The 21,114-nt window shown below is 41.2% G+C and overlaps 2 protein-coding genes across 3 annotated transcripts in view; one reads left to right on the forward strand and one right to left on the reverse strand.

Moving 5' to 3' along the window:
• SCAPER (S-phase cyclin A associated protein in the ER) overlaps positions 1 to 4,703 on the reverse strand; it is a 142,677-nt gene extending 137,974 nt beyond the window's left edge. Inside the window, exons 1-3 of the mRNA XM_082291057.1 lie at positions 4,668 to 4,703; positions 2,828 to 2,903; positions 212 to 329 (exon numbers count right to left, since the gene is read on the reverse strand). Coding sequence (XP_082147183.1) covers positions 212 to 329; positions 2,828 to 2,890 — 181 coding nt within the window. The 5' untranslated portion in view covers positions 2,891 to 2,903; positions 4,668 to 4,703. The remainder of the gene's footprint in view (positions 1 to 211; positions 330 to 2,827; positions 2,904 to 4,667) is intronic.
• A 4,287-nt stretch (positions 4,704 to 8,990) lies between these two features.
• On the forward strand, positions 8,991 to 19,581 carry RCN2 (reticulocalbin 2). Of its 2 annotated transcripts, none has more exons than XM_082290483.1 (7): positions 8,991 to 9,103; positions 9,206 to 9,311; positions 12,066 to 12,262; positions 14,730 to 14,843; positions 15,573 to 15,669; positions 17,365 to 17,507; positions 19,288 to 19,581. In XM_082290483.1, exons 1-7 carry the CDS (start codon positions 9,008 to 9,010, stop codon positions 19,438 to 19,440), a joined length of 906 nt encoding a protein of 301 aa, XP_082146609.1. In that variant the 5' UTR covers positions 8,991 to 9,007; the 3' UTR covers positions 19,441 to 19,581. The 2 variants fall into 2 exon arrangements, with proteins under 2 accessions (XP_082146609.1, XP_082146610.1); XM_082290484.1 differs by having other exon boundaries at positions 14,742 to 14,843.
• The last annotated feature ends 1,533 nt before the right edge of the window (positions 19,582 to 21,114 follow it).

The raw sequence follows: 21,114 nt of genomic DNA on the forward strand, positions 1-21,114 counted from the left end.
GTTTTTAATCTGTCACTGGAAGGTTTTATAAAGTGATCTGCCAACTGCAAGGCACATTTTGGAAAAAAACTTTTAAATTATACTATGTATGCTGAACGGAGCCTTTTTTAATAAAGAAATTCTATGTAAGAAAAATGTTTCCAGATGAGCAACTCCAGCTGACAGAGGAATGGAAGTGCAAAGACCTGGTGGAAGACTGTTAAACACATACCATCATCTTCCTTGTTTTCCAGAGGAACACTCCACGCAATCAGGTTCCTTGCTGTCCGTCCCTCTTCTGCCACTATTTTCCTCACTTTGTCATGGCTGTTAGAGCGTTGGAAAGAAGCCTGAAAACAAGAAATACGTGGATGGGCAAACAAGAAAGCGAAATCTTTGGCTTGATATGTTAATTTCATCCAGTATGTGGTTACACCATCCAAAGTGGGGTACACAGGTGCTGAATTTTCCTCAAATATCTGAAACAGGTGTATGCATCCATTTTCATCCCCATTTCTCTGCATACAAGCAGATTGATTCATCAACATGTCATGGGAGTTACTACCCAGCCCTCAATATGGGTATGTCTAGACCACATCACTTTCAATTAACTGCTTGTCAATGCTGCTGGAGCATCACAGCAAACTTCACAAATGCTGTAACTACCTTGAGTCAACCAGAACTAATTATATAAGCTGCACAAGACCAAAAATACATGTGTTAGTGACTGGTGAGAGCCTGGAGAAAGGCATGAGATTTGTGGGAACCATCTGAAACATGCATAAAAGCCCACCTCTCCCACTCAGAAGATAAGAACCTAGAAAGTATTTCCTGGCAACTCTGATGGACTGTTACTACGAAGCTGCAAGTACTCAAAGGCAGAATAAGAGACACTGGGGATGCACTTTATTTACCTAATAAACATATTTCTTTGCATTTGTGAAATGCACCATCACAAGACATTTGAAACCAAATACATTAAGAAGTATTTGTATCAACTGACAGATGTCAATCAGATAAAATCTTGCCTCTTGTACAGTGTAGGAAAGTTAAGCCTCAGAAAATAATTTGCAACAAAGCCAAACTATATACAGTGATGATAAACTTATGTACCATGATAGCACAAAACTGCTGACCATATTAGCTTTAAACACCGGCAAACTTAACCACAAAGAAGTTAAATAAACCTAAATATTATTTTAGGCACTAACAGATTGATTTCCTATAGGACTAATCAGGAGGTACACTTTTCTTCTTTCCATTCTTACCATCATATAGCTCAAGACTGCAACCACTTCTACATCTTTAGAAAGAAAATACAGTAAAATTACACTAAAAACAAATATAGCAGATGAGTGGCTAGAATTTATTAAGGCAGTAGGAAACAACACAAATGAGAAACTCTTTTTACTTTAACGCTAATATAATAGTTTTTCATTTGGGTTTCTCTCATCCAGATGTCTTCAATTGCCTGTTGGGAAGTCACAGTGTGCCATCTAGTGCTTCACAGACCTGCCCAGAGACACGACCAGGCAACACAACAGAAGAAAATACAGCACTGCTGTATCAGCGAAGTTTTGGGAAATCTAATCCAATAAATAGAGCAAATGACATACATTGGCCCAAAGTAACCCAAATAAAGCACATAAAAACCCCAGAATCTGTACTGAACTGGTTCTAGTCGATCCTTATTCTATAGACATAATTGCCTGCTCTTGCAAGGAATTTTTAGTAACAGTGACCATTTCTGCTGTAGCAAGTTTGGTTTGGGTTTTTAATCCCTTGTTGCTGCATGACATTGAGCGTAAAACCTTGCATTGGTCCACAATAAACTAACTTCCTAAATGACTTACTTTTATAGAAGCCACAAAGGCTTAAAAGGAAACAGTAAGTATCTAGATCAACATGACATTTCAAGGTATTGTGTGTAATGAAACTAGAGCCTAACTTAAAATTCTCATCTCTGTAACTTGGACATCAGTCAAAAGAAACCAACAAACCCTTGAGGGAGGCCCAAACAGGAGTTAGCAAAGAGGAAGTGCACAGCCACCGAGAAGTGAAAATTGTTGTGCCAAAGGCCATAGTAGGTATGAACAGCCTCTTCATTTGACAAGAGTTAGCTGTAGTACCCTCCCTCTTCAAGTGACATGATACTGATACTTGGTTTTTGACTGCTCCCTCAACCTGAATCCCTGCTTTTTACTACTCAGTTATCCAAAAAAATTACCTTCTGCGACATGCTCTCGATACAATCATCCCTTAAGCCAAAGGAGTGACCAGAAACAATTCAGCCTTAAATAGCAAATGTTGTTAATTAGTCTGTACTGCTTCTTTTCAAGGCTATAAATACTAAAGGACCTTTCATGAGGATCCTTTTTTTAATGATGCTCACATATATAAATACATAGATGTAAACAAACCCACCAGTTTCATCCATGGCATTGCCAAAGAAGATGAATTCAGCTCTAACCTCAGCTCCTTCTAAGAACACCACAGTCTTAAGTGTAACCAAACATTAAAGTCTTGCACTACAGCACAGGTTGGATGAAGGCAGTTTAAAATGGGAATCAGCTGAAAAAGAATGAATGCAAAAACCCCCATATACTAACACAACTAGAAATTATGCAAAACAGAAGAAATACTCAAATTTACTCTACAGTAAAATTCCTTTTAGAAGATTTCTTTCCATCATGTTAATGAATAAAATGTATTTAGCTCCTAGAATCAATACTTTCATAGAAGGTACAAATTAACCAATTTATGAATTAATCCCAACATGAAAAATTAGTTTTTCTTGCTGTTGAAAAAATATTCTACCATGTAGCATTATAGTTACTGAATGTCTTACCATCATGTTATAACCTTCCTCTGCATCAACAGGCTCACTCATTACATTTTTGGCAGACCCCATTGAGTTTTCATACCTGTGTCAAAATAAATGCAATTAATTATTTTACCTAAAATAATTTCCAAAACTACTTTTAGCTTGCTGGCAGCATCTAGGTCATGGACATCAGATGAACACAGTAAGGTTTTCAGAAGATAATTTTGTTTGTAAAGTGTTTGCATTGCTCCTTACTAAATCAGCCAAAAGTCCAAGAAGAAAACAAAAAGAGAGTGCCACTACAGAAAAATGTAATTTTATATGTGGTTAGATAGTAAACAGTACAAAGTATATTAAAACTTTCAAACAAATCATTGCATGGACTGCTCTAGAACAGGGATACAAGTAGAATAATCTTTCCTGTGACAGAGAACTGGGCAAGTTGGTTATCAGCTCAAAAAGAAAAATAAATCAGAGATGTACTAACAATGAGCAGCAGTTAATTACTGATGAAGCAAAATAAAACTGAAACTTCTGTTCTTGTTTAACTATAAGATGTGATGGCTCCTGTACAAGTCAGCTCTGAGAAAGCGAGTATTTTATGCAGCTATGAATACAGAACCATTGCCAAGAGTGAAGAAAGTATGCAGGAGTAAATATATGTATAGCTTTATCAAGAGTTTCCAGAACAGTGTTAACAATTCTGAAATAAAGTTAAACCCTTGGCTTCAAGGTTGGTAAATTCTAGACAGCTGCTGATTTGAGTGCAAACACTCTAATCCTACTCTTCAGAAGAATCAGATGCTAAAATGGATATTAAAGACATCTTTAATCAGATCCTAAGTCAGATTTTGTTGGCCTTTACCACTAATGAGACTGCTTTAAGCAGGCTGCTCACCTGTTCTCAATTGACATAAATGGCTGAATTTTCTAAAAGGATATAGCCCAACCTGGGTCAAGAAACCCACAGACGTCTGTGTGCCTTAAGACAACCTACTAAACCCATACAAACCAGAATATTCTGCAGTTAGATGAAGGAAGTTGAGTTTTTGAGAACAAAGATTGGACTTCAGCATCACTTCAGGCATCCAGAAGAGGCCCGCCACTGAGTCTTCAAACAGGCATCTTAGAAAATGCCTTTTGTACACCAAACTAACTTGACTGTAATCGAGGTACAATAAAAGCTAATTAAAACGACATATACATTTGAGGAAAAAACCACGAGGACCCACGTATTTTCTCACTAGGGCAGGGCATTTGGAAATAATGCAGAAACAAGAATCTGTATTTAGTGAACTGCATAGAGAAGACACTGAGTACACTGCGAGCCCTACTGTGCTGTCAGCCGTGATTTTGTCTCTGACAGCAAAGGAAGGCCACGAGTTTATGCTAGGAACGACATGAGTAGTTTCCAAGATGCAAATGCTCATGCACCATGTGGCATTTTATACGAATGCACAGTGAATTTCCTCAGCGCGGGTGCCTCTCCCCACACACACACAACTCCCACTCTGAACGGGTGGGCCTGTACAGCCTGAGGGACCGTCGGGTTCACAGGCACCGGGATCCCCCTCAGGCTGAGTACGACTGTCCCCACAGGCAGTGCGGGAATGACGGGAAGGGCTGGCTCAGACGGACAGCCCGCTTCCCCCACACAGCACGGCCTGACCCACACCCACCGCTCCCGGTCGCCTGTAGCAACCAGGCTGTCCCTCCCCGGTCTCGCCGGGCCGAGTGGCGCAGCCGCCCGCCGGGGCAGCGCCCGGGGCTGTGGGGCTGAGGGGGGGCGAAGCCGGCCCGCGGCCATCTTGCCCGCGCCTCCCGCGCTGCCCGCTCGCGCCGGGCCCGCGCGCCGGCCACTCACGCTCTCCGCCGCGCCGCGCCGTCCCGCCCGCGCGCGTCCCGCCGCGCTGACGTCATCGCACCCCGCCGACACCACCCGCCCGCCGCCACGCCGGCCCCGCCCGCCCAGCCCGCGCATGCGCGGCTCCCGCCGGTGAAGGCGGTGCCCCCACCTTTCCCTCACCTGGCCCCGCACCTCCCACCCGCCCCGCCTCGCGCGTGCCCGGCCCGCCCTCACCTCGCCGCCGCCTCGCCCCAGCATGAGGGGGCCGCGCTGAGGCGGTTCCCGCGGTCCCCCGGGCCGGGCCAGCTCGGGGCTGCCCTCAGCTCCTGAGAAAACGCCGGGGTGCTGTCACAGAATCAATTCGGTTGGAAAAGGCCTCTGAGATCGAGTCCCACCTATGATCGAACACTACCTTGTCACCTAGACCATGGCACCAAGTGCCATGTCCAGTCTTTACTTAAACACTTCCAGGGACAGTGACTCCACCACCTCCCTGAGCAGCCCGTTCCAATGTCTAATCACTGTTTCTGTGAAGAAGTTCTTCCAAATGTTCAACCTAAATTTCCCCTAGTGCAGTTTGAGGCCATTCCCTTTCATCCTGTCAACCATTGCCTAGGAGACCAGCCCTTACCTCCTGTCGATAAGTTGTGGAGAGCGAGAAGGTCCCCCCTGAGTCTCCTTTCCTCTTGGCTGAGCCCCTGCAGCTCCGTCCGCCACTCCTGGTGTTCCAGACCCTTCCCCAGCTCTGTTCCCTCCTCTGGACACGCTCCAGTCCCTCCATGTCTTCCTTGTCATGAGGGGCCCAAATCTGACCCCAGGATTTGAGGTGTGGCCTCAGCAGTGCCCAGCACAGACAGATGGTCACTGCCCTGGTCCTGCTGCCACACTATTGCTGGAATAGCCCAGGTGCCATCGGCCTTCTTGCCCCCTTGGGCTCAAGTTCAGCTACTGTCAACCTGATGTGGCCTCCTGTGCTGGTGTGATCACTGAGGCGATGGCAGTGAGCCCCTCAGTGTCTCGCCCTTCCCCACTGCTGGGAACTGGGGAACAGGGAACAGTAAATAACTGTGTGCAATACATGGGGTATATGTGTAATACGGGCACCTAGTCCTGGGGTGTAACACTGAGGCGTGATTTGGGCTACTGCATCCAGCTTGTGCACCGTACCTGGGGACAGGTGGGGCTTGTGAAGAGGCCAGCCTTCCTTATGGGGTCTGAGGCCTGGGAAATGTGATTTGTGAGGAAACATGGGACAAAGTGGAATCTATTTAGCCAAAATAAGACAAAAGGGGATGTGGTAGGAGTGTAAAAGCATGATGTGAAGAGAATAATCCATTTCCCTCAGTGTGATAGGAATAGCGAGAAGAAGCCAAAATGATAACCTGGACAGCTCTGGTTGTCATCTCTAAAGCATTAAAAGTCCTACAAGGATGGGAATAGATGGCTTGGGAGATCATACATGCTTCAGTTTGATCTGCAGGAAGTGCAGCAACAACATCTCTCAGAAATGATACATCACTCGACTGTGGTTCAGAGCAGAGAGCTGAGCCAGGAGGTCCATGAAGGTCCCATCCAAATCCCTTACACTGTCATCCTTTGATAATGCACTTGTTTATTATTTATCAGTCAGAGTTCCCACAGCTGCCTCCTCAATGTGCAGCTGAGCTGAGTGCCCTGATACCATGTCACATCAAATCCTGCTGTTCTGGTTTGATGCCAAATCAGACACAGCATCAGAAGAGCCTCCTTTTATAACCTATTTCCTCAGATATTAATAACTGCACTAAATGCAAAGAACTAGAAAAACAGGTCAGTAATGTCTGCAGAGTATAAAATATTTTGTGCAAAGTCTTATGAAACAATTGGAACACCCAAAAAGTCGTATTTGGGTACTGCTAAAGCAAATGACTGTCACTTTAAAATCCAAACACAGGGTATTTAAATGTGATGATCTTTATAAATAAATTGTTGCTCCATTTTTTCCCTTACTTAAATCTGTGTGCCGAAATCAACAACTTTTATAACGGAAAAAGGAAGGATAATCTTTGCATGCAGGTCTTAGATAAACTGTCTCAGATGCAGCTTAAAATGTTGACACATGATAACAATAAAATTAGGGGAATATGTCAAAAAGGAACCCTATCTAAATAAAGCTACTGTCAATTCATTTATTCTGACAGTGTATAAATAACATGCATTAGAATAAAACAAATTAAGGCTTATTCAATTCGGGCAGTGATTTATAAAACTGAAATGTAGAAATGTCAAAAACTTACAGTGAACACCAGATGGATAACTTCATTTGCTAGAAATAACTGTTCAGGAACTGGTGTTTGTGCTGCTGGACAACTGTTCACATGCTGACAGTCTAACAGACCCGATTTACACTTGCAGATCTCACAGAGAAGAAGTTGTGTTGAACATGACCTTCTAACATTCTTTTTTTTTGTGACCAAAAGAATGGCTCCAAAGAGATTTGTGACAGACTGCATATGATTTGGCTTGAGGGAAGGGCAGATTTTCCAGGAAAGTCAGGAAGTTCATCACATAAAGAAGTTTTTATATAGCATGACTTGTATTCTGATTTAAAAATAGCTTCACTGATACTCCCTTTTAACTTACAATAGTGATGCATTTGCTATGCACATGGTTAAAATAATGGAGGGAACAGAAGAGCCTCTCTCCTCTTTCCCCCTGCATTCATACCAGAATGATCTTGAATTTTGTACAACTGGTTTAACTGTGTACTGGGAAGAGTTTGGATTGTATTTTGACATGAAGAAGAATATGACTTCCTCTGCTTTCCCTCTAGCTGAGATTCAGATTTTTTTCCTAATGTACAGGATATAATGAATTTCATAATAATAAACTTGCTCTTGCACATCTACGTGGAGTTTGTTATTTGGAGACTATTTCAGTGTAGGCACTGAAATGTATAACCTGATACACTTGTCAACCCTTGAGATATGCAGCGAAAAGGTTTTTTGTGGTGTTAGTAATGCATCAGACAAAGAAAACAAAGCATTTTGAGTGCTATTTCAGAAACGACTCAAATCTTATTTCTGTTTTGATTGCTTATAGGATTTGCTTTGTCCACACATGGCACAAGTAGTAGGACAATTCACATTTTGTATATGCGATTTATATAAATACTGGTGGGAGATCTGACATTTAAACCAATAAAAGGTATTAGACTTAACTCACTATTAGTTTTTTTTATTAGATTTTTTAATGGAAAGACATTTCTTATATGGGCAGGAAATTGCAATAACGCGTTTACTGATTTATTGCAATATTTTACTCTTGGATCTTCAAAATGAACTGTCGTAGCTCTTCACAGTTAATAGAATTGGAGGTGAACCGGCAGCAGTCCATTGCTGTCACCACGGAAGGGACTGGACGGAGCAGCAACTTCCATTAACTGGGGGCTCTGCCTGAACAATTGTATTTATGGAAACACAAGTAGGTTTATCTCCTCTTTCTGGTTAAGGGAGGAATTTTGAGCGTACCCTTGTCTTGAGAGGAGAAATAACAAATCTAACGATGGTCCTACATAAATCTCAACCCAGTAAGAATGATTCATTTGACTGCAGTGGGGTCGGGATCAGCACAATCCCAATTTCACGTGACAGCTGTTTGGAATGATATTCCTGGGGAGGCCTCTGCTCATTTACTCGATGTATTTTCAGTTTGTCTGAGTGGTCAATGAGGTTAAATTTATTTTACAGCTTTCTATTATCTGTGTTGAACAGTTATTAAAACTTGTATCGATCCACCTTATTAACTCTTACAAAGCATTGCTTCCCTTTCCCTTTGCCTCAGAAGAGTTACGTGTGAGTTGGGCCCTCAAGCAAGACTAATGCTGTTCCTTTTTGGTAAAAACTTTTTGCACACCTTTGTTTCCTGATCATCTTCCTATTGCAGGGTTTGTTGATGCTTGCCTGAAATTCTGGTAATCATAGAATCACAGAATATGGCGAGTTGGAAGGTACCCATTAGGATCATCGAGGCCAACTCTTTGTCCTGTGCAGGGCATCCCGAAGAGTCACTCATACCATGCCCAAAAGCTCCTCGAACTCAGTGAGACTGTGGTAACAGTCACTTCAGTCTGCCAGGCCTCACTGATGTTTAAAAGTTGGATAATTGTCAGTACATCCTGACGGTATTTGGTGCCTTCCGCCGGTAGAGCAGAAAGGCCTGCGCGAGTAAGGCCCATTCCCGGTCCCGAATCGCGAGCGCTGCGCGCAGGCGGCACCGCGGGCGCGGGCCCGACCCTCCGCCGCTCCCCCGCCCTCTCCCCGCCCGCCCCCGGCCCTCTCCCCGCCCCTCACCGCGGGTCGCTCTGGGCGGGCGGCGCGATGTGGCCGGTGCTGCTGGCGCTGGGCCTGGCGCTGGGAGCGGCGAGCGGGCAGCACCGCGCCGAGTACGACCGGGAGGCGCTGCTCGGCGGGCAGGTGAGCCGGGGGCGGGCGGGGTTGGCCGCAGCTCCGGCGGGGCCGCGGGGCGGGCGCGCTAGCCGGGCCTGGCCGCTGACGGGGCGCGTTGCTGTGCCGCAGGAGGAGGCGGAGGAGTACGCGCGGCTCAGCCCGGAGGAGCAGCAGCGGCGGCTGAGGAACATCGTGAGGAAGATCGACGCGGACGCGGACGGGCTGCTCAGCGAGGGTAACGGCGGGGGCCGGGCGGGCCGGGCTGCTCCGGGAGGAAAACGCGCTCTACCCGTGACACAGCCCGTGGCTCTCGTGCTGGGGAGAATCCCTGTGGAAAGCATCACAGTCCCTTGCACAGTGAGTTAGAAACACCGACAGGCTCATATAGAGGCTATCTCAGTGCCTAAGGTTGCTGTTTGACTGGAGAAGTGACCACTGAGAGAGGACCTCACTGATGTGTATAAATACCTAAAGGAAGAGTGCCAAGAGGATGGAGCCAGGTTCTGCTCGATGGTGCCAACTACTTGGACAGGAGGCAATGAACAAAAACTCATGCCCAGGAGGTTCCACCTGAATATGAGGAAGAACTTCTTTCCTGTACAGACATTGCGCATTGGCACAGATTGCCCAGAGAGGTTGTGGAGTCTCCCTCACTGGAGGTACTCGCGAACCTTCTGGACACAATCCTGTGCCATGTGCTCTGGGATGACCCTGCTTCAGCAGGGAGGTTGGACCAGGTGACTCACTGTGGTCCTTTCCAACCTGACCCATTCTGTGATGGAAGAAGTGTGGCCAACAAGATTTAGTGTGGGTCAGAGCAGTATCAAGTTGAAGGTAACTCCTTTGCAGTTGTACCTGCTCCTTGCACGTCTGAAGCTACTTGGAATCAAGTGGGTTTCTGTGTTTGTAATCCTGCTGTATGCAAATCAGAGAGCAGGTTTAAGATGCAAAGAAAGTACTGCAGCCATAGTACTACATAGGTACGGTTCAGTACCTGGTGACACCAAGTGACATTGAGGGATCATATTTCATCATAATACAGTATCAAATGGCTCTTCCCAGACAGTTTGTCAGTCGAATTTAGGAACTCCATGGTAAACTCAGGCCCTTTCTTTCAGTACATCATTATGACAATGTTAATTTAATTTTAAACCTCAATATGAACATTCTTTTTTTGTTCTGCTGTGATTTTGACAAAAAAAGTCTCTCACGGGCGCATACACAAAGCAAGCAGGATCCTTGGTCAAATGCCAGAACAGTAATATTTCATTAAAATTATACTAAACATGCAGGAAGCTTTCTAGGTCAGAGGACAAAATACATTTTTAAATACAAGATCTACTATCTTTTGAATGCCTTTCACTTCATACACTTGAATTTAATCAACTGCACCCTTATTTCAGTGTTACTGCATGGACTGTGTAGAGGTGAGATAGTCTGTAGCTTCAGTGGGATGGCTAATCCCTATCATACACCACAGGCAACTCACAACATGAAGGCTTTAAGGGAAGAAGTCTATATATAAAGTATGGGAATTCCACCCATACTCCATCCTCATGGTGTATATATTGCATCTGCGTCTCAGTCTAATGAAAACTTGTCTTCCTTTCACTTTCTGAAGATAAAACTCACAGTGGAATGTGTTTTTACACTAAGAAACTTACAGTACTGAAGCTTTTTGAGCTCAGTTATTCCTCAGTGTATTGCAAAACTCTTGAGAACTTTTTCATTAGTGGTGCCTCCATTTGGAGGCTGACAGGGAGAGAAGATGGAATGTATTAATGCTGCTTCTCTAATGTTGGAGTACTAAGTATTTCAGATTCATGGCACTGGACGTTATTTGGTCACATGGCTGTGGTTCACACCTTAAATGCTGGGAAATAAACCATTAATTAATGTTGCCCATCTTTAAGAAATCATGTTGCAGTTTCTTGTAAGGCAGTGCTGGTTTGTGCACAAGCCTTGGTGGCATGCACACCTCTGCATGTTCAATCAATTCGCAGCATCTGTTAGAAAGCTGGTTCCTTTGCTAATATAAATTCAGTACTTAAAAAAATCTCTTGCTGCTTTTCAAGGATATTTAAATAAACCTAATAAAGTTGTATTGATGCCTCTGCCAAGAAGGACAGGATAAGATACTTTAGTATTTAAAAAGTGCTGTAAACAGGACTTTTCTGCGTCAAAGTAGTGATTTCTATAGGACTTTTTATTAGTCATCATGACTCTTCAGAGCAGGATTTCAGTTGAGTTGATTAAGATGTATAATTTTTGCAATGCAGAGGAAGATGTTTTTCCCTTCCAGGCACCTGAAAATAACTGAGAGATACTGGGAGAATATGTTCTCCCAATCTTCTTTAAATGAAGTAACTTTAATGTATTTCTGTCAATTCGTTGGTATATTAAGTTTTATTTCTTTTAGCCACATTTCTATAAAAACAAGCAGCTTAAAAACACTTGCAAACTGTGTAAGGCTTGTTGTCAGCCCCAAGTAAAGGGAAAATAGCTTTACATAAATAGTTAATATTTTATTTTGGGTAATTAAGGCAATGGTGCTAAATTAGGTTTTATTTCAGTTTGTGAATTTTTCAAAAGAAACCCAAAGTGATGGGAATGATGTTTCTTTGGGGTACCAAATTACATTTAGAGTTGTCCATCTAAACCATACTCAGCATCATTTTTATATAGCTCTGGAGGAAAAAAAAAAAGATGCTATAGTGTTGATTTGCTTCAGATTTGAAAAGACATGGACACAATCATTAACAAACCCCCTGAAGTCTGGTAGCTGTGATCTATTCCCTCATTCAGTTACCTTGGAAAAAGCCACAGCATGGAGGAAACAGACTGGTTTGCTTTAAGTAACCTCTTGCCTATATGCTTACATCTGAATTGCAAAGTATATTCCAGACAGAAGAGATCTGTGGTATCTTCACAATTTTTATAGTGCAGATGATTCTTATTTTCTTTATTTTATTTTTAATGTTTTTCACAGATGAGCTGAGCTCCTGGATACAGCAGTCTTTTAAGCATTATGTTACACAAGAAGCTAAGCAACACTTCAATGACTATGACAAAGATGGTGATGGATTGGTGTCTTGGAAGGAGTATAACTTGCAAATGTATGATCGTGTAATTGATTTTGATGAGAACAGTGTCCTGGAGGATCAAGAAGAAGAATCATTTCGCCAGGTAAAATGTTTCAGCATCAGCTCCTGTGAGCTGTTGGCCAAAGGCAGCAATTTATTGTGACGGAACAAGATGGGTAGGGAAAGCAGAGCAGCTGGCATATGTTTTAACACTTTGTGCTGTCTGAGATAGGGGAGTAATTAAAGGAAAGTAGTGGAGTATTAAAGCTGCTACTGACAAAATAAAGACACAATGAAATGGTACCTCCTGAGTGTATTTTGCTGGTTGAGTGGAGCATAAGTCTACTGACAGTTTTACAACAGAGCACAGTCTCCAGCCACCATCTTAAACCCAGGTTGCAATCCTTTGGGTGAGGTCTGCAGCCTGACAGGGTCCTGCCCTCAGCAGGGGCCAGAACCCCTGGTGCTGGAGCAGAAGGAAGCACTTTTCCAGCCATTTTTTCAGTTACTGCTCAAGCACTAAGCGTGGGCTGTCAGTATTGCCTGCTGTAACATTGCCTGTCCATTAGAGACCCACAGAGAAAGCAATAGCAATTAAAACAGTTTTAAGCAATGAAAATGCAACTCCCATAGCTAAAAATGGATGTTTAAACACAGAAGTTGTGTGTGAGTCTCATCTATGAAAGCAGATGTGTAAGTGGGGAAAGAGGCAAGAAAGGCAGGGAGAAAAGGTTCAGCAAGAACCACCACATAGCAAAAATGATTTCCTTTCAAGTTCCACATTTATAAGTACATGTAAATATTTCCCCAAAAGAGAAAAAATGTGGTTTTAGACTATTCTGGACAGAGGTTTGTTTTTTTTCCTGTGAGGATTGCTTTGTTTGCTTTTAGTAAAGTAGCAGTAGATAATACAGGCTGTTAGCAGAAGTGAAAACAGTGTAGTGAACAGAGGATTTTACACACTGAATAAACAAACTGTAAAGCTGGACTGTCACATAACTGAATAATTACATAGCTTTTAAATACCACAAGGCTTCCACAGGAACTTCCAGTCAAAATATTTATATCTTGTTTGAGACATTGCCATCATAGATACATAGAGAGCTATGCATATATAAACTGGGATAGAACTGCTTGCTTAGTTATGCTATAACTTGACTGCTTGCTGGGTTTTCCTGCTTGGCGACTTCTCCAATGTAGATTGTAGATGAGCAGCACTGTACACAGGTCAACATCCTTCAGCATTTTCCTTACATGTGGAAATCAGTGGTCCTGCTCTGATCAAGATGGAAGAGTAAGATACAGTTTAGAATTGACATCAGGTAACCACAGGAATTTACCAGAAGGTGGCGGCCTTGTTCATCACTTCACAAAAAACGCTGGAAAACTTACTTTCTCCCTCAATGGTTCAAGCTTACATTCCAGTATAGTAACTGACTACTTTCTGTAGTTAGTCCTTCTGGATTGCCTTCCTAGTTAAACTCTCAGCTAAGGTCAGCTTTTATTTAAGAGGACATTTAACTATTTTGCAGGGTAGTTAAGATCTTAGGCTTCATTTGTTACATGTTATTCTCTGGGATCATTAGGTTAGCCTAATTCTGAGAGAAGTGTCAATAGGCAGGATGTAAACTGGAAGTACAATTTCATATGGTTTTTTGTAAAGTGTTTATGATCTCTGATTTGCTGGCTGCTCCCTTACCCAGATCATTCACACTGATAGCACAACACACCTAAGGATGGGATTCCAAGATTTTTATAGTTCACATCATGTGCAGTTTGAGTAGAGATTGGTTGTCAATGGTGTGGGTCTGTATTTTGTCTAAAGAGACTGTACAAAATGAAACAAGAAAAAAATAGGAAATTCTTGCACATTTGGAATTTTTGCACAGAATTAGGAAGTGCAAGACATTCAGAAATAAGAACTTGCCTGCTTATGTCAGATATTATTTCTTTTTTAAAGGCATGCTAATGCATATACTTAAAACAGGTTAGAGAAATTACTTCTTTTTGAAATGATCACATGTAATGGACAGCAGTCCTGTAGTAAAGGAATCTGGCCTTAAAATGGCTTCAGAAAACACATTTTACACATGATCTTTCAAGACCTTCTTTAAACTACAGACTTTAAACTATTGACATAAATAAGATGTACATCCAGAAGATTAAATGTTCTTAAAATGTAAATTTTGGAATTTGCAAGGCTGCCATTAATTATAATCATTGTTCATAATCAAACTCCACTTTGTTATTTTGGGAATTGGTGACTTTTAGAAGAGACTGCACATATGAAAATGAGAATTCTTGGTCTTTTCATTATCTCTCTTTTGTGTGTTTTAAATGGCTCCTTAAACTGAAAAAAGCAGGGTTTTACGCAATTCTTAGAATAAAACCACCTCAATTAAAAGTGTTGTTCTTATTGCTCTCAGTGAGCTCTTTTTAGTGAAAATTTAACATCAGGATAATATGAGTATTTAATGTGAAACAATTAATACCCTAATGAGCTTACATCCACCTACTATAATGTTGTTTTTCCTTTCCAGTAAGGGCTCTAACTAAATCTGTTTTCTAAGCTTCATTTAAAGGAGAAAAAACGTTTTGAAAAAGCGAATAGAGATGATGTTCCTGCTCTAAATGTGGATGAATATATTGCTTTTGAACATCCTGAAGAAGTGGAGTACATGACGGTAAGATTTAGGGGAGCATCTGTATCAGCCTGTGGGTGTAGATGCAACATCTTTTTAATGTGTGTCCTTAGCCCCAGTAGCAGTGGAAGTGGAGCAGTTATGGATATGGCTTGGACAGCCCAAATTAGAAGTCAGGTAATGTGTTATGGATCCAGTGCTGGAGGTCGGGGACTGGAGCAGGAGTTCAGTGCTTTTATTTGAAATCTGTTTCAAGAACTAGGATTGCACAAGTATCCCCAGCTTTGGGGACTGGACTGACTTAGCCACCTCTCAGCTCTGTCAGGCTGCAAATCCATCAGTGAGATTTTAGCTTTCAGTTTTGGCGCTCTAGTGGTCAAAAGACCAACCAGTTCTCCTAACAATTCAAGTAAGTTGCAAAAATGCAAATTACTGAATCCACCAGATGAGAAAAGTGAAATGAGATGATAGAGTTTTGTACATATTAATGTTTCTCAGCTGCTTTTGCAGTTTTGAATTCTGTTGAAGGATTCCAGCTCTATGGACACATTTCATACTTGGTTTTCATGAAATCTGGCATTCTAAACTCTTAAGGACAGATCTGGTTTATTGCAGAGGAAGCAATTACTGCACTAGTCTGCATAAAACACAAAAAGAGATTTGAAATGAGGGAGTATTTCATTTAAGGATTATGTCATTGCTCTAAAATGATTCAGTGCTGTTTCTCTTGATTATGAGTTGCTAATTTTGCTCTTTGTATGTATACAAAAGGACTTTGTCATTCAGGAGGCTTTAGAAGAACATGATAAAGATGGTGATGGATTTGTTAGCCTGGAAGAATTCCTTGGTGATTACAGAAGAGACCCAAGTAAGAAAAAAAGGGAAGGGGCATGAAAACGGGAAATAACAAAAGCTTTTGGAATGGGGAGAATTGGATGCACCTTATTTTCAGCTTCTCACACCTACTCCTACAGATTCTGAGTAAGATTTTCTGTCTTGGAATAGTTCTGTTTTCTGGAACCGGGCATAGTAGACTCATTATTTCAGTCTGCCCCATGTGTATTTGGTGGTGGTTTGTGTGTAGCCCATTCCAGTTTCCTTGCAAGTTGCTTCTTGTTTTCTGAAAGACTGGAGCGAGTTCCTGATCACAAGGGATGCAGCTGAAATAAGGTGCAACCTTATTTGCCAGCTAACACATCTGCAGATCCAGCTAGCAGGAATGTGAGGGTAAACTGCCCTGGCCCTTATCAGCCTAAGCAGGCAGCTGCCAGCCTTGCTTGGAAGGACTGAGCTATGTGTGATGTGAGAGGGATGGAGGGGAAGTGTGAGGAGTCACTTTGCTGTATCAGGTATCAGAAGGCTGATAGCTGCCTTCACTGTTTGGTTTGTTGGTTTTTTTTTTTTCCAATCTTGCTCTTCCTTAAACTTAATCTATTCCTTCTTTAACAAGAAGAAGGACACTTACCTGATGCTTATCAATATTTATCAATGAATATTTTACACACTGAATTTGATTTGCTAAAAGCTAGGGCAAATAACTGTTCCTGTTCCAAAAAGCCCAGTACCTTCAGTTTTGTGGAAAGTCTGCCTGGCCCAAAAGTGCTAATTCTGAACGGCATCCTAACTGGGGAGAATTGTGTAGGCCACATGAGGATATGGAGAACCAGGGGAATAATCTGTTTTTCTTCACTCTAATCAGCCACCTGGAATTTTGTGTTTTATAACCATCTTTGTCAGAGCCAGCAAAAACAACAGATCTCTGATGCAGCTCCAGGGTTCTTTATCTCTTTCCTGCTCTAACATGAAAGAAAGCTTTTCCAAGCCAGCCTATAAAAAGTTGTTGGAAAGGAGTGAAATTGTTGCAGTAATAGAGAAGATAACAGCTTTGTCATTACAACTTGTTAGCAAGACTTGAGAATCAGCTGTGGTTGTACAAACTGCTTCAGCTTTTCTCCAAGTGGCCATCTCTCCTGCAGATAGTGTTCCTGCAGCACGCTTTAAAATGACTAATAGGCTACATGGGGGCTCTGATTTCATAATTAGTTCATGGTTTGGGGCAACAGTGGATGGTGAATTGTGACATAAAGGGATCATCTACTTGCAAAACCAAATGTTGGAAAGGAAGGAGAGACTTCACTCTTTTTGTTCTTTAATAGTAGAATTGTGATTATTTTTAAACTGTTACTTACCTGCTTGTGATACCTACTACTTTTGACTTTCATAAGGCTTAGAAAGCCAGTTCATGCTTGTCTGCAGTGTTTATAATTTTGATGAATTACTTCTCAATTCCTTGAAGAGTTAAGGACAAGTCTAAGATTGCTCTAGGCTGCAGGATGCAATACTTGTACATTGGGTAAGTGTAGAACAAATGTGTAAATAAATACTGACAGTAAATGAAATTGGTTTCCCTACATTCCTCTGCCCATTAAGGTTTGTTTTTGTTTAGTGACATCACTTTTAGGTTATGTTTTATGAGAATAAGTGAATTTGCTTAGGAGAAAAGACGGAAACCTCTGCTTTAAACTGAAGAGTGGCTTTAAACTTGACAATTGTGTTTTACTAGCTGCAAGGGAAGATCCAGAATGGATACTGGTTGAGAAGGACCGGTTTGTGAATGACTATGACAAGGATCATGATGGAAAACTCAACCCTCAAGAGCTGCTGTCTTGGATAGTACCCAACAATCAGGGTATTGCACAAGAGGAGGTACGTGGTTTGACTGCTGTTAGATTTTAATTACTGCAGGATAATTTTGAAGGTATCACAGAAAATGATAGAAGCATTCAGATTTATCATGTCTTAGTTATTGAAAAGGAACGTCAGTAGATCTTTGCATATATTTTTAACTTTTCACTTTGACAAGGAATGCAGGTCCTTTAAATGCATTAGGCAAATGTGAAGTTCCTATTAATTGTGTAAATGTTTGTAAATTAACAAAGTGCTTTTGTACATGTTTAAGTATCTTATCTGCTTTGACTCAAGGGTACGGAATTTTAATTAGTAATTTTTTAGTTATTGTAGGTAAATCTAATGAGATGCACTACCAAAAGAAGCTGCATAATTTTGAAATAAGAAATTGATTGTAATTCTTCTAACTGGATAAATCATCATAATTTGTAGAACTAAAAACTTGTCTTAAGTACAAGAAAATGGAAGTACTCTGTGATTCAAGATGGTGTAAAGCAAACTTTGATGATGCTAATTAAAATGGTTTAATCAGGGGTAGAACAGCATAATAGCTTTTAAGTGGATTCTCGTTTTAGCTTATTTTTTTGTAGCAGTTTCCAGTCCCTGACTGCGGTAGAGAGGATTTCTGCCTTTCTGCTAGTAACTTCTCAGCTAAATTTTCCATGTCTTTGCTTTACCCTGGAGGATTTTGGTGTTCAGAAGGGCAGGAACACCAGGTCTTCCCATGGCCTCACGTTCCTGGGGAAGAGAGGAGCCTCTCTGTGTCAGACAGCACAGCCCATGTGCTCATTGCTGAGCTCTCACCTCTGGCCTGCTGGGCTCTGGTGACAGGAGCAGCCCCGTGGCGGCAGCGGCAGCAGCAGTCCCGGGTGCTGCCGTGAGTGACCTTGTCGAAAGCTGAGCTCTTCTGGGAGTATTTTTGCAAATGGGGATCTGTGAGCCTTTTCATGGCCTTTTCTGGCTGTGGTCAGTTCTTAGTTCACAGAAATAGCACTGTTCTGACATGAACTCTGTGTGGTGTTGAGTCTGTTCATACCTGTGTTGGCTTGCTTGGTTTGGGTTTTTTTTTAGCTGTTCTTAGCTATCATTCAAATTTTGGCTCACAGCAAGGCCATGCTGTAGTAATAGCTCAGCTCTGCAACAAATAATTTGTTTTATTTGTTTCTCTAATGTGCTAGTTTTTTCTTCAGTAAATATAAAGGCTTAGCAAAGTCACCTGTCCTGAAGAGAAGGTTTATGACTTCAGGCATAAACTTTTGTTTGAAATCAGAATATCACACTTCCATTTCAGCATTTCAAAATGACTTGAGAAACCTGGTAGCCAAATAACATAAAAATAGAAAAATTACTATCTATTCCATTTTCAGGAATTGACATGTGTTGGCCAAGATGTTTGTCGTATTAATCTTTCAGCTTTTGCCATGCAGAGTGCTTTTAAAATCCACTTGGCTGACGTTAGTTCCCGTTATTTTTGGTTCACTTGCATTGAGCCAAACCAATCAGGAAAAGTAGGAACAGAAAGATTCTCTAAATCACTGTATTTGTAGTGTTTAGCAAATGAAAACAAAGCCCATGTAATACCAGGACTCCTATTTCTCAGAAATAAGAGGTGCAGGAGAGCTGCTGCACAGCCTGTTAGCTTTGAACTGTGAAATACTGGTGAATGAGCTACAACTAAAATGTTCTGTAACTGGTTTTTCATTTTTCTGCTAAACTTCCCTCTTTTTACGATATATAAATAAGCAAAAATCAGAATTGTTTTAGCTTGGTGCATTGTGGTGGTCTGTTTCTTTTACAGGCTCTGCACCTCATTGAAGAGATGGATTTGAATGGTGATAAAAAACTTTCTGAGGCAGAAATTCTTAAGAACCAGGATTTGTTTCTTAACAGTGAAGCAACAGATTATGGTAGGCAGCTTCATGATGAACGTTTCTACCATGAAGAACTTTAGATTATTTATTTTGTAATCTTTTTTTCTTCCCTTTCTTTCATTTGGAGCTTTTGTTAAAAGCGCTCATCAGCTGCATTGCAAGTTTTATGCTGTAATTACAGTACACTAATGTTTGTGTAAATAATTTGCATTCAAAATTTAATTGCCCTCCTGCAAACTTCCTAGGCCTCTTCTAGACTTCAAAATTAATCTGAAATACTTGCTGTCAAAATTCTGTAGCATTGAGAAATAAATTACTTCAGGGTAGTACTGTATTGTGAAGAGTTGTTCTACTGTACTTGAAGAAAATGGAGAATCTAAATGGTTCCGAAAAAATGCGAAATGTAGTAACTGAGACTACTATTTTTCTAATCAATTTAATTAGGGCAGAGTGTGGGGAAGGTGGGGGGATATTTAGAGTCAGTATTAACTGTGTTTTATTTAATACCTTTGGAGAAATACTTATGTAAATGCCTCAGTTGTTTAAGAGGTTTGTACTTGATTTTGAATGGTTTCTATACTGTGTTTTACTCTACCATAAAACTTGCTATTTTTACATCTATGACAATAATTATTTTTAATGTACAATTGTAGAGCATTAGCAATACAGTGGTATTTTACTGTGTCAAGACCCTCTTCATTTGTTGGATTAAAACTTAAAATGTTCTATCTTTCTGTGTTTTGTACATTTATTTCTTACTGTGGGTCACCCATAGCATCTCCTGGAGGTGTGAGCAATGTACATAATATCCAGTGGCAACATTCTTGGCTTTATCAACCAGAGATATGTCATCTGATTTAGATGCTAAAGAAGATTCAAAAAAAGCAACATGTGCATTTAGCATTTCCTGGACAAGTTTGCAAAAGCAATTGTGTTTATTTTTTAATTTGTGGTATATGGAATGCTGAAGCATCAAGGCATTACATAAATAATATTTGTAGTAATAACCTCTAGAAGTTAACCCCAGCTGAAAGCTCCACCAGTGAGTGCTGTCCCATTTTGTGATTATTTGAAATAGTCTGAAGGGTTAATGGCACTATAGATTCAGTGTAGGAAAGTCCAAATATTCACTTCTGTCTCCTAGCAAGAAATGAGTATTCCAAACAAAGACAAAGCCTCCCAGAGCAGCTCGTGGGGAGTGCATTAGAGTTTTTTAATTCCTACATAAATAACTCTTGTAGTGCTATCACAATGTTCTTCTTGAGTAATGTTTTCCTTCCTCCCAGCTCTATTGAGTAAAAGCAGCTAGTTCTGCTTTGTTTTTTTTTTTTCCCAGGATACCACCTCTTAATTATGCTCAGAACAAATGGAATTCCTTTCAGGATAAGTGCTGATGTGTCACCAGTAGAAGGTTAGAAATTCTGATTCAGAGCAAAACCACATACACTTCATTTTTAGATATCATAGTAATAGAAATTCAAAACATGTCTTCAATTTTAGTGGTTGGATTTCTTTCTACCCGTATTTTTTTATGTCAGTTCCTTGGGAATGTGAGTACAACTCTTGCCATGGTGGTGGTGAGATCTGATTTAAAAAAAAAAAAAAGTCTAATAAATCCAGTGTGCCCAGGAATACTAAAACAAAACAAAACAAAAATATATAAAGTGACTGGTGGTGTCTCTAAATGAGCACATATGCAGAATATTTGCTAAAATATGCTGAAGGAATCTAAACTGTTGCCTCCCATGATGCTA

The sequence above is a fragment of the Coloeus monedula genome (genome assembly GCF_965178545.1).
Source record: "Coloeus monedula genome assembly, chromosome: 14".
In the NCBI taxonomy this organism is placed as follows: Eukaryota; Metazoa; Chordata; class Aves; order Passeriformes; family Corvidae; genus Coloeus; species Coloeus monedula.

What these genes read in the sequence shown, in the direction of transcription:
- RCN2 (XM_082290483.1), top strand. Translation starts at nt 9,008, where the DNA reads ATGTGGCCGGTGCTGCTGGCGCTGGGCCTGGCGCTGGGAGCGGCGAGC. An exon ending in GGACGGGCTGCTCAGCGAGG is followed by an intron (nt 9,312 to 12,065) that starts GTAACGGCGGGG and finishes TGTTTTTCACAG; the next exon opens with ATGAGCTGAGCTCCTGGATA. An exon ending in AAGAAGTGGAGTACATGACG is followed by an intron (nt 14,844 to 15,572) that starts GTAAGATTTAGG and finishes TGTATACAAAAG; the next exon opens with GACTTTGTCATTCAGGAGGC.